Here is a 13,514-nt window from a genome sequence, read left to right as displayed (position 1 = left end):
GCAAGACGTACGCACGGTGAGTCAAGAGCAGTCCTGAGGCAGCGGGTGCGTTCTGTGTGTTCTCACCGAGTCCACGCCAAGTCTGGGAACCAACGATTGCCCGAATAGCACCAGCACCGTGAGTCCAGATCCAGAAGGGAGTACAGGAGATGTTTATGTCTGTGACTCTAAGGTATGCCACGCAGCATCCCTTCACGCTGGAGGAACGAGATTTGTTGTAGAGCAACTTCTTCTTGGTACTAAGAATGGTATTCTGCAGAAGGATCCAGGGGGACAGCCAATGCTGCGGTTCCTTGACTGATCTCCCACTTCTAAGTGACAAGAGTGACGCTAGTGATAACCCGCCTTGACTGACACACAGAGGTACCAGCACCCCACTCTGCCAGACATCTAGCTACACGCCGCCTCCCACAGCAGCTGGCTCCACCTTTTATTCTAGTAAACTTCCATGAAATGCGGTAAATGCATCCACCCTTATGAGCTCTCGACAATTTAATGCGCTCTCCTCATGTTATCTGGTAAAGCATGTTAAAGCTCATTTGCTTTGCAGGTATCTGCCACATCCCCACTGATGTGAAAAAACACGCACAACAGTACTTCTTGTTTCTTACGAGCTGGACCATGCTTTTGCATTAAGGGCATTTCATAACCTTACTGACAGAGAAAACATGGTCCTACATCATTTTCACACGGCTTCTCTCGGCTAGGAATAACACAATAGAATTTACATACACACAATTCAGATTCGTTCCAACTTTTTGTTTTATTGAAGCACCTAAATTTGAAAAATACTTTCCTCGAAGCACACATGCCGCGTCCCAGGCATCACACGTGGCCCTCACAAACGCACAGCACCTGACACTCCTCTACTCTGTCCCCCCAAGGCTGACCTGTCTGCAGCTATCGGGTGTCACACACAGACCAAACTGGTCAGGTCTTGTGCAAAAAGAGTCTGGCAGGAAGAAAAATTTGCCTATGCAGCTCCCTGCACAGTCCGTCCCCTGCTGTGTGATGGCCACATGTGCTGGTTACATGACCCAAAGACTCACATGTCAGGAAACCAGAGAAGTGAGCAGTCTTTCAACAAGTGACAGCTTCCAGTGCCTGGCATTTGCAGAATACTTTAAGTACAAAACTGAAATGGGTGTTCAGAAAAAATAGATCTTTATTGAATTTTATACAGGGCAGAGCTTGCAATAGGTAATGCTACTGCACTTCTGTAAGTTAGATTTTATGGCAGGGCAAGATCCTTAATATCTTAGTATCTTCTGAGCTATATTCAGCATCTGGGTTGGACGTCCTTCACAGTTTGTAGGTAAAACAAGTGAGATGTAGTTAGAACAGCACATTAAAATTTGATGAAGAAAAGCTCTCAAAATATACCATGTGCTTCTGAATTGGATTCGTATTCAGAAGTACTGCAGGAACACAGATTTAGAAAAGCTGGCATGACATTAAACCACTGACTGCATGTCCAAGTGAATGCTTTCGTGCAGATTCTCATTTTGTCATCCTTCATTGCTTTTGTTTCGTTGAGGGATCTGCTACTGATGAATGCTGCAGGCTAGAAAATTTCCAAGCGTATCACCCAAGCAAAATGAAAGGCTCAAGTTTTCACCTTGCCCCTTTCACAAACAGAAATGGTATTATTATTGCTTCCAAAGCAAAAAAATGGAGGAAAACAATGGTTACATTTATACTTTGCAAAATCGTTCTCTGGTGCTTCTGTTTGACAGCAGCTGAATGGCATTCTTCAACAAAATTCTTTACATAATCCCTGCTATCTCTGACAACTGACACGGAAATATCACTTGGGGTCTGGGCTACATCCTGAAAACCTTGCGCAATCTTACAATTCCTTCATCAAATGAACACTCCAGTTCCAATTTTACCTGTCTTTACGTTCTTTTCACTTGCGGACTTTGGAGTGGTTTGTAACATGTAACTGAAGAAAGCAAAGGAAGGGAAATCAAATACTTAATATCACTCCTCTTCCAACGAAATTATATTTAATGACATAGTAACTATTTTCAGATCTAGAAATATGCTAAATTCTGTAATGAAAACCAATACAATAAGCACTGTTTCTGCACCTGTTTAAAATGTCACTTGGATGAAGAGCTGCCATATTCCACCATTCTGACCAAGGCCAGAAACAAGTAACTACACTTGAATAAAAATGATTATTTCAGGGGAATGCTCAGGTTTCCACGTAAATTTACCAATAAAGATTACCTCTGAACATTTTCAGTGCTTGGAGTGCAGTCTTAATTGCGTTAGTGATGCAATCGCCTGACAACAACCTCTGTCCAGAAAGGGAGCTCTCCTCCTACCACTCTCCAGGCTAACAGAGTAGAGGGATGAGGTGACCTAGGAGAAATGCTGACTGCTGCTGTCAACAGATATTGGTGTTAATCCTTTTTACTTCTCCTACACTCTTAGTCCTTTGTCTCAATTCCTTCCTAGCCTCCACTTATCAAGTGCTGCAGGCTGTCTTCTTGCCATAAAAATCACTAGAACGGATGTCTTGAACTTTGGTTTCCACACGATTTGCTCCACACACTTGGTAACACAAACTGTTCCAGAGGGGGTGACTATTCCTGTTGGTTTGTTTAAAACAGGGTACAGGAGACATGCTCCTTTTCCAAGTCACTTAAGACTTGGTCTAATGAACTGAGATGGGTGCTAGGATTTTCCCTGTTTCCTGCTCACAAGTTGCAAGCCTAACTTGTTCCCTACGTTGTGACACAAGCTCCAGTGCAAATCCAGGCCAAAAGAGCTTCCTGTGGGGCTGCTTGGTCACCAGTTTCAAATGGCCTTGGAACAGGCAAGCCAAGGCACCTCAGCACTTTTTGAAATACATTCTTCTTCCAGAAGAAGAATGGAAAGTAGGTTTATTCTTCTCTAGAACTTGTTAATAAATTAGGTATTACTGCTGGGTTCTTCTCTTAACATTAGCACTGGTGTTCTCTGGGAATGGAAATCGCTCAGGTCGAGATGAAGAACACCCAGAAACACTTACTGCTTACAGTCTGCACCGGGGGCTCTCTCTTCACAAAGGACAGAAAGGCAAGCAGACCTCTTCCAGCAGCTGACAGAGCACTCATCAGCTGGTATCTGGGTCTCTCTGTCTCCTGAACCTGCGGTTTTAGACTTTAGCAGTTGAAACTCAGAAAAAGAACAGACTGACAATGCACAGAGTAGGGCCATGAGCAAAACATCACAAAAAAAGAAATTGCTCTGTATAGAACTGCACAAATTAAGTAATTTTGAATTTATCTGTACAGTATCACATACTGCACAGCAAAAATACTGACAGACTTCCCATTCTGAGACACTTTTCAGTGTAGCAATTGCCAGAACTGGTAATCCTTTCCTTCCTCTCTGCCTGCCCAAACCCCAAATCCATCTCCTGTGTTATTTACACGTAATGAAAAGAAAGAGCTCATAAACTATAGTGACATTAACCGTAATCACGACAATTCACGAAGTAACATGATACTGGAAGAAGTTTTACGATGTTACTGGGGAAAGCGAGTGTGTTGAAACAGCAGTTACACTTTCTGAATATGTAGCACTTTGAAGTGAAGCTGAAGTGAAAGCTAAGTGAAATTGAAAAAAATCCAAATTTGAACGTCAGTGGGGATATATATTTTCTCACTCTTAAAAGCCTCAGCCTTTTTTCCCTTGAAAATATTGATAAAGTTATACACTCTTTAGAAGCTCTTTATAATTGCACAATATTTAATAATTGCACAGTAAGTTGTTCATCTCTTGCAGTGAAGGCTGTAGGGAAGTCCAAGAAATTCACTGTGGTAAAAGTCTTTAGTCAGCAGAAAGTGCTTTGAAGAAAGCAGTAGGAACTGGAAGGAAATTTCCAGCACCTGCAGTTTTTGGCTACTGGTTGGTAAAAGAAAGTAAAGTTTTGGGGTGTGCTGAAACCTTCGAGGTGAGAGCTGATCTCGCAGTACTTTTTTAAGACATCTACAACCACTTGCTCATTAACAGCTATGAGCAAAGCAGAACAGCAGTATTAATTTCCATGCAGAAATTCATACACTTGTGTGTCATGGCTGAATCCCAACCCACCATTTTGAGTCCAAGATTTTGCAGACATGGGAAATAAGGCTCTCTGCTAGACATGAGGAACAGTCTCATGGTGCTTTGCCCCACGCCTGAATCTGTCCATTTCCTCTTCCTTTCTTTAACACTACTGAGTATGAGCTTTAATCTCACTTAGCTTCCAGAAAGTCTCCAAATTGGTTGTTTCTTCTAACAATTCAACTCCCCATATTGCTTACAAGACAGTTAAATAAAAAAAAAGTTTTCCGGTTGAAGTCTGGGTGTTATAATCTATTTCTAGATATAAGTATTCAGGTTTTCATCTATTCTCAGACAACTGTGTGGGAAACAAACTGGGTTTATGACCTATTGTTTCCACACAAGTAGGTACCACACACAAAAGGACTTCATTCTGCATGTTTACCACAAACCCACCGAAGCTGCTGGTCTGTTTGGAGGTCAGTTAATTCACCAATGGATCTCCAGCTGCACTGACAAGCATATGCTCGTGCTCCTTTCTTCTTTATCATCTTTGCTCTTAGCTTACTGAGCTCAGGCATGTTATTCCTGCCAATCAAGTGAATTCAGTTTAGGATCATGCATTTTTTTTTAAAGAAAAAAAAGATTCATGAGGCCATTTCAATTCATAAAAGCTCTTAAGAACATTTCTGTGTACCACTGTCACGAATGAATTTAGGGATATGTTTAAATTCTGTTTTGAACACAACCCTTTCCTGAGAGCAGTCTTGGTGCGTAGTTGCTGTATTCTCAGATCAACTGGACATTGACAGTTTTGTAAGCAATGTTCTCTGTCAGGTTCAGAGGCCCTGGGTCAGCCTCCAGAGAAAGAGTTGGGAAGAAAACCTGTTACAGTTAATTTTTGTCTTAAGAAATTATCCATAACTGTATTTATCTTATCAAACTTAATGTAAAAATCCCTGTAAAGAATGGGTACAATGACAGAGTTAAACTTTTCATCAGGAACTGTTACTCAAGATGGTTGTTAAGGTGAGTGAAATGAAATGGCAATAAAAGAGAAGAATGTACATCAAACCACAAATAATTCCTGTGAGAGCATCAACACCAACAAATGAAAAATCAGCATGGCTATTACAAAAACAAGTTGTTTCAAAAAATGAGTGAAAATTTAGCATTTTAACTAGCCCTGCTCTCATCACCTCCTCCTAACCACCAATTACTGGCCACTGAATTGCTCAAAAACATTAACAAGCCCAGCTAAATCAAGAAAATCCGAAAGAAATATCAAATGGAGAATTTTTAGAAAAAGAGGTCACACATCTGTTCATGGAAGGCAAATGTTTAATCTTCAAGTTTGCTTTTTAAAATTCAGGTTAGCCAAAATACATAGCTAAATATCTTGCTAAAGATTACAGATTTTAACCAATGTTACAAGCATCTGATACTAATGTCTTTCATGTATTTTTTTTTAATTTTATTAATTTCAAGATCTCAGAAGCAGAATAATTTAGACTTTTAGTAAATCAAAGAATCATATTTTTATTAACCTTTCTAGCTAACCAAACTCATCTCAGAGACTAGTGCAGCACTGTATTTTTAATGCTGCCTTAAATATTGGGGAAATGAGATTTGCGTTCAGAGCGCAATACAAATTTCAAAACTGGAAGGAAAATACAGGAAAATCCTAACGTGTAATACAAGAAAAATAATGGAAAAGGAGATGATTTCTCCATTTCTGTTCTACTCCAGCTGTCTCACCCCCTGGTGGCCAAGCACATACTGTGACCACATCCACTACCTCCATCAGTCAACGGGCACATACAGACACTTTACTAAAATAAGACAAATCCATATTTATTGTCTGTATTAGCAGCATGCCTACTACACTACCATCCACTAAGTCTTGGCATTAGATACCATTTTAGAGAAACTGGAAATAAGAACTCAATGTTAAGTCTTTAAAAAAATTAGAAATTATTAAAGTCAAAGACATCACAATGTAATAAGAAAACAAATATCTCATCCCTCCATTTAATCAAACCTTGCTTCAAAAAGAAGTCAGTTCAGAAATCAAACTATTGGATTTTCACTGAACGTGACAGCTTAATACTTGATACTGGAAAAAAAAAAGACTTGAAACAATCACAGTCTGTATGACTGAAGGTGTAGTGAGAAGTACACGCTGCAACCTGCAGCAGCATGCCAGAGGCCAACCCATCACATAGATTATCTGCTTATTTCAGCACTAAAGTTGCTTTTTCTTTCATGAAACTTGAATCCTTTATAAAAGCAGAGAGAGAGAGTGATGGGGGAAGAAATGGAAAGGCATGAAAACAGGTTATGGGAGATGTTGCATCCCTTTCCTCGTAGACTTTCCCACCTGATCCCCGAACAGGTTGCATACATGCTCCTTTTTAGGTAACAGAGGAGCGCTCAGGACTTATCATCTTTCCTGCTCCTATCAAGCCCCAAAGCACAGTAACACAATGTTAATACCAAACCCGTCTCAGACATACCTGAAAAAAAGATAATCACAGGACTGATCCCAGATGTAGTCGTTGAAAAGTGACACACGGAAGTCGCAAGCAGTACAACGTAGTTGATCACATGTTCTGGTCAAAAAAGAACAGAAAGCTCCAAGAGCTTAATAAAATCAGAGAAACTACACAGTTTGTAATAGTCTTAAAGTACAGCGCTCACTCAGAAATACCAGAAGCAAGGTTACTCTGGAATATTATTATTTTACATCTCTGTCCCATTCATAATGGTATGTGTTTTAACTATATGATCATGTATTATTTCTACAGGTTCCTAACCTCACTGAACACATAAAATAAACAGGTATTATCTTGATATATTCTCCTTAGTCCTCTTCACTTGGTATGGCACCTGACCAGCATCCAAATATGCATGAAGTGCATAATTACTTACTACAAAAAATCCCATATGGAAATGTAATCATCTTCTATAGGATGTTGGGGATAAATCTTTAAAATACCTCTCCTACTAAGTTCATCTGCAGCTGCAAAGCACTCCGGCTACTTTCGTTCAGACTCCGGGATGATTTAAACCAGCCCACTGATTGAAGTGACATACTCGGCATCACATAGAAAGCTGAAGAGAGGCACGGAAAAATAACAGTACTCTACAGTAGCAACTTCCTTAACCACCTGCTTTTGATTTTTGGAGTCTCGTGTCTCATTTGCACACAGCTTTTGACTCCTCAAACGAACAACAGATCTAGTGGTCAACAACAGAATACTGGAAGGGACCAGCTGAGTTCCACTGCAGTTACAGGCAACCACGTGTTTAGATGAATATAGGGCTGTCCTGGCGAGATCAAACGCAGAACTCTGGAAATACAGCTGTGAATAAAAATAACGATAAAGCAAGTAGAACTTTTTTTCTCATTTCCTACCTTTTTGAAATATTTGTTCCTATTCCATATGCTGAAGAACTTCCACCCAGGTACACTGGACAGCATCTATATCAATTTCATCAAAAAATATTAAATTATGGCAAAACACTTTGGAGAAAGTAGTACAATGCTTGTCCTAGTTTAACAGCATGATATTTCTAAAATAATTCATAAAACATAAAATCATAATTTTATAAAATATAAAATAATTTATTAAATATAGGCAAAGCATCCAAATGCTTACAAACTATAGAATTTTAAAATTTCCAGTACCAAGGTGTTCACAGAAAAACTGTACCACAACCATTCTCTACATCAAATATATATCGGCTATTTATTGCAATATTTGATAAATGTATATGTCCATAAGGCAAAGGAAGCGTTGTTCAATAACTTAAATAATTATTAAATTTATAATAAATATTTTTGATCACATCAAAACACATTAGTCATTCTTTAAAATGATCTCTTTATCTTTGTTCTTCTTTAAAAAGAATGCTTCTCTGAATACTCTATTTCTTCCTTAATGTCAACACAGATTAAACAGTAGCAATATTATTCAACTGACAACAACCTGTAATCAACTACATGCAACTAGCCAAAACATTTTTCACTTACCTTTTCGTATAAGCCTGTCCAACAACACTATTGCTTTCAGGTGTGTGACTTGCAGAGTTAGACTTCAATTTCTATTTAAAAAGCCATCAAAGAATAAAAGGTAGCATTACAGCAAAATAGTGATATTCTGTTTTACTTAATTAGCAGGAGCCAGAAAATCTCAGTCACAAAAGAAGAGACTAAGACCTTGGGAATTTTCTTGCTCAGGTTTCTGTGAGGCTCTTTGAGACAAAAGCTGCTGAAGTAACAGATAAATGAGGAACGAGGCTTCTCCTCCCATACCGAATTCCCAGCTCTGCCTGAAGGAATCCAACACCACATTATCACTTTGACTTTACAATCAAGACTTCGTATTTCATGCCCTCTTTTTAATAATTATGCTTATAAAACCAGTTTTAACTTAGGAACCTTGTCCCTCAGTGTTTTTGAGCTTTTGTTTTACTGAAAACACATCAAGGACTTCTATTATTCAAAAAGGTAAAGTGTCTTTGAAAAGTTTCTTATTTGCGGCAGATAAACCAGGTTATCTGAATTCTAGAATACTAGAATTCTAGATCCTAAATAGGAAGTCCTAGGGATATAAAATGACAAAATTATACAAATTCACTGACATAATTCTCTCTCACTCAGACACAGGTATTGTGGTATACAAGTGGGTTTTGTTGGTTCAGATTTAGCCACTCTGTCAGAGATCAAAGACAAACAAAGCAAAACCAACATCATTCATCAAAAGAAGAGAATCTGCACAGGGCGTTATGAAGTATAAATAACACAATCTTCTACTGATGATATCTAAATGAATATATATTTTAATGTCTTCTGTCACACTGACTGTCTTGACAATGCAAATTTGCAGCTTCATCTCCACCTCCTGCTGTCAAACGAGTCATTTGCAGATGGTAGAAAACAGGGAGCAGTAGTTGGTGTGCCAGATGACTGCGCTGCCCTTCAGAGGGACCTCAACAGACTGCAGAAATGGGCTGAGATTCTGCTAAGGAGAAATGCAAACTCCTCCTCCTGGGGAGGAATAACCCTCACGCACCAGAACACACTGAGGGCTGACCAGCTGGAAAGCAGCTTTGCAGAAAAGGCCGTGGGAAATTTGGTTGATGATAAGTCGATCATGAGCCAGCAGTGTGCCCTTACAGCACAGGCGGCCAACAGCATCCTGGGCTACATTAGGAGGGACATTGCCAGCAGGCTGAGGGAGGCAATCTTTCCTCTCTACGCAGCACTGGTGAGACAGAATCACAGAATCATTTCGGTTGGAAGGGACCTCTTGAGACCATCTAGGCTAACGCCCCTGCTGAAAGCAGGGTCAGCTTCAGCAACTTGCCCAGGACTGCGTCCAGCTGGGTTTTGAAAATCTCCACAGACGGAGACTCCACAACCTCTCTGGACAGCCTGCCCCAGTGTCTGAGCACTTTCGCAGTAAAAAAAGTGTTTTCTTGTGTACAGATGGAATTTCACGTGTTTCAGTTTGTGCCCACGGCCTCTTGTCCTGTCACTGAGCACGACAGAGAAGAGTCGGGCCCCTTCTCTACTCCCCCCATCAGGTATTTACACATGTTGATAAGTTCCCCCTGGAGCCTTCTCTTCTCCAGGCTGAACAGTCCCAGCTTTCTCAGCCCTTCCTCATATGGAAGATACTCCAGACTCTTCATCATCTCCATGGCCCTTTGCCGGAGTCTTTCCAGTAGCTCCATCTCTCTCTTGTACCGGGGAGCCCAAAACTGGACATAGTACTATAGATATGGGCTTATAGACGTGTCTGCAGTGCAGTGCCCAGTGCAAAAGAGAGATGGACATAATGGTGATTAAGGACTTAGACCTTCTGACATACAGGTAGAAGCTAAGAGAGCTGGCATCATTTAGCCTGGAGAAGACAAGGGTCAGGACAATCTTATCAATGTACATAAATGCATGATGGGGAAAAATAAGGAAGATGTAGCCAGACTCTTCTCAGTGGGGCCCACTGACAGGAGAAGAGGCAATGGGCACAAACTGAAATACAGAGGCAATGGGCAGAAATTGAAATACAACAAATTCCAGTTAAACACATGAAAAAAAATTCTTTAACTCTTGTGAGGGTGGTCAAACACTGGAACAGCTTACTTAGAGAGGCTGTAGAGTCTCCATCCTTGGAGATATTCAGAAGCCATCTGGTCATGGTCCTGGGCAACCAGCTCTAGGTAGCCCTGCTTGAGCAGGGGGTTGGACCAGAGGACCTCCCGAGGTCCTGCCAGCCTCAACCACTCCATGATTCTGTGGTATGTGACACTATGCTCTACCTTGAACTAGCATTTCCTCTAATTGCCTGTTACTAACTAGGTAACACCATCTTTTTATATCTCTCCTGTTCCTCACTATAGGATTGTTGCATTTTCCTTTCTGCTTTACTTTCCAAGTTTATCCTACAGCTTGTTTTCATCCAGTTTTTGCTTTAAAACAGTTCTAGTTTATGGTGTTTTTCTTTCCATCTTTGAAGCTCACCCACTCTGCATTTCTCTGCACTCCTACTCACCAGAGGTGTTTTGGCAAAGCTGCTCTCATTACAGATTTCATCAATAATGTCGTCTATATCTTCTTCACTGCTGCCAGCGCTCATGAACAGTTTAGCTGATCTGAAAAACAAACAGATCAGCCTTCATTTTGTAGCATGACTAGAGCAGTTCTAAATAAGTTCAGACATAAAATTAGTTACAGCCTTTTTCCTCTAATGTATCTGTAGTATCTAAGGTAGGCCATCCAAATCATGACTGGACAGATGTCAACAGCAGGATGATGCCTCTCAGTCCCTGTTGAACTGTCCCATCATAGGTCTTATTTTTGCTCCCTTCTTTTATTTCCAACCGCTTCGAACCTGAATAAAATGGATAATATAACCCACCCTGCACTTACTGCACAACAAATCGGACAGCCCTGATTTTTCACATTAATCTTCAGCAGGAGGAATATAAAAAGGTCAAAGGCAGTTGTCTCCTCATGCTATAAAACTGCAGGGGTTCTGAAGGAACTCCTGCCAAACCATATGCATTTAGAGAGATCACCTGCACTTCTCTTTCACTCCAGTGAGGAGTCTTGTCACTCAAGCCTGCTGTTTGCTAGCTCTTTGTCAAGGGAAAGGGAGGCCTCTAGTACTGCTGCATCAGCCAGTCAAGAACAATTCTACTCCTGAGGAAGAAGAAAACTGTGTGATTTTTCAAAATACTGTAAGCAGATTGACTAATTTTAGGTGCTCATCTAACCATCAAGCAAACGACAGAGAAGTCCAGGAATATGGCAAAAAGTAGTGGGACTGTTGGTCCTGTACTACAGAGTCATTTGGCTCTGCCAGATGCTTGCCTGGGACTCCGAGATGCCTGTTGGGTTAGTGCTCAGCAGCCCACCTGTGAGACACCTGGCCAAGCCCTCTGGTCCACAGAGCTTCCAACTGGGGTCTGAGACACCAGTGAGGGCTGGCATGGAAACCTGAGGGCAAGCAAAGACACCAGTGAGGGTAAGGATGGAAACCTGAAGGTCAGGATGGCAACCTGAGGGCAAGCAAAGACACCAGTGAGGGTCAGGATGGCAACCTGAGGGTCGGGATGGCAACCTGAGGGTTGGGATGGCAACCTGAGGGCAAGCAAAGACACCAGTGAGGGCCGGGATGGAAACCTGAGGGTCCAGATGGCAACCTGAGGGCAGGCAAAGTCGCCTGGGAGGGCCGGGCTGGCAGCAGCGTGGCAGATGGCGTGGCAGTGCTGTCAGCAACGACCCTGTCACGACCGAAACTGTCAGTATTCAGACCGTCATTCTGAAAATTGTGCAATTTGAGGTGGATACATGGAAGTGCAGAGCGTAAGTTAAGCACTTACTGTAGAAGATAAGGTTAATAGAAAAAGTATGAACGGAATACATAAATGACTTCAGTATCGACAGAACAAAATGCCTGATAATACTACTGATGAAGTTCTTCCTGCTATAAATCGCAGGATTCATAGATAATTTACGTATCACGAGGTCCGTTACAGAGCGAAGTAACCCCTGATCCTACCCCACAGGCAAATCAGCGCAGCCTTTAGCGCCATATTTAACCCGAGGTCGGGACACTCCCAAGGGACAAAGACTCTGAAGTGACTCCGCTCGCTGGCACGCCGCTTGGGTGTTCAAAGACAAGCACGACAGGTGACAGTCACTGACGGCCGGCCACCGTTTCGGCCCCGATCCGCGGTATTTGCGGCTCCTGAGGGGTCCCGCCGGACGCCGACCCCCCCCCCCCCGCCCCCCAGGGCGGGCCGCGCACCACCCCCGCGGCCGCCCGGGAGCTGCGTGCGGGCGCCGCGACCCACGCAGGACCGCTAACCTGCCCGCCTCGGCCGCCGCCGCCCCCTCCTCCTCCTCGTCGTCGTGCCGGTGGCCGCCCACCGCCCCCCGCCCCGGCAGCCGGCAGAGCCGCCTCTCCACTTCATCCAGTAACCGGTCCAAGTCGTCCGCCATCTTGCCGCCGCCGGCGGTTGCCACGGCGGCCCCGCTCCGCCCGGCGCCGGCAGGGGCGGAGCCTCCGCTCCCGGCGGGGTGTGGGGGGTTCGTGTGGGGAGCTCGCCCGCGGCCGCGCCCCGGCCTGCCCCGCCAGCCGCCCCGCCACCCCGGGGAGACGGGAGCGAACGGAAAAAAAATAGAAAGCAGAAACGCGCTACATGCTGCCGTAGTCGGCAGGATTCGAACCTGCGCGGGGAGACCCCAATGGATTTCTAGTCCATCGCCTTAACCACTCGGCCACGACTACACATGCTGTTCAGTTGTGACCAGCCACACTACTCCTAACCACCCGGGCTGCCGCCGCGCCGCGCCGAACCGGGCCGCGCCGGGCCGGGCCGGGCCGCTCTGCCTGGGCCCGCCACCTCAGAACGGGCCGCGGGGGCACGGCCGGGCCACCGCCAGCAGCGTTCCGGGGAAACGTTACCTGATACAGCTGTGGGGAAGGCGGTTTGGCGTTTAGCGCGTGTCTCCTCCCGGGGCGGAGTGAAAGACGTGAAACAGGGTTTATGCTTGATGTTTTTGTGATACCGTCCCGCAGAAGTCCGGTTTTTTCCGTGGGTTTGAAACGCTTGATGAAAGGATGGGGCTTTGTGCCGTCGTACTATGGGCCTCCCTCTCCTTGGCAAACAGACAACTTAAGCAAATGGGTTTTGGGGTTTTTTTTGCACTTTATTTAGCATTTTTGAGGAAAGCCCCCCATAAAACAGGGTCTTGCTTATTGCCGCCTTGATAAATCTAGGCAAACGTAGCGGGTGTCAGTCAGTGGTCTTCCAACGCGTGCTGCTCTGTCTTCAGAGGCTGAAGGGAAGGTCAGATGTCTCGAGGTGGATGCACCGCTGGCGCTGTCAATGCCGACGCGCGGAGACAAACGATGGAGGTGAATCCTGTCTGATACGCAAGATGGAGACCAGAGGGG

The 13,514-nt window shown here is 43.6% G+C and overlaps 1 protein-coding gene and 1 non-coding gene across 2 annotated transcripts; both read right to left on the bottom strand.

Moving 5' to 3' along the window:
* Positions 1–1,147: 1,147 nt before the first annotated feature.
* On the bottom strand, positions 1,148–12,556 carry CFAP418 (cilia and flagella associated protein 418). Its single transcript, XM_075415825.1, has 6 exons — positions 12,423–12,556; positions 10,602–10,701; positions 8,078–8,148; positions 7,460–7,525; positions 6,558–6,653; positions 1,148–4,629 (listed from the first exon to the last, which is right to left on the bottom strand). The coding sequence occupies exons 1-6, from the start codon at positions 12,554–12,556 to the stop codon at positions 4,470–4,472; spliced, it is 627 nt and encodes a 208-aa protein (XP_075271940.1). The 3' UTR covers positions 1,148–4,469.
* A 207-nt stretch (positions 12,557–12,763) lies between these two features.
* On the bottom strand, positions 12,764–12,845 carry TRNAS-AGA (transfer RNA serine (anticodon AGA)). The gene has a single exon. It is a non-coding gene; the product is annotated as a tRNA-Ser (tRNA).
* Between the last annotated feature and the right edge of the window lie 669 nt (positions 12,846–13,514).

The sequence above is a fragment of the Opisthocomus hoazin genome, chromosome 3, assembly GCF_030867145.1.
Source record: "Opisthocomus hoazin isolate bOpiHoa1 chromosome 3, bOpiHoa1.hap1, whole genome shotgun sequence".
NCBI classification, from domain to species: domain Eukaryota; kingdom Metazoa; phylum Chordata; class Aves; order Opisthocomiformes; family Opisthocomidae; genus Opisthocomus; species Opisthocomus hoazin.
Note: the sequence above shows the minus strand (reverse complement) of the source record. Positions and strands in the feature narration are given on the sequence as shown.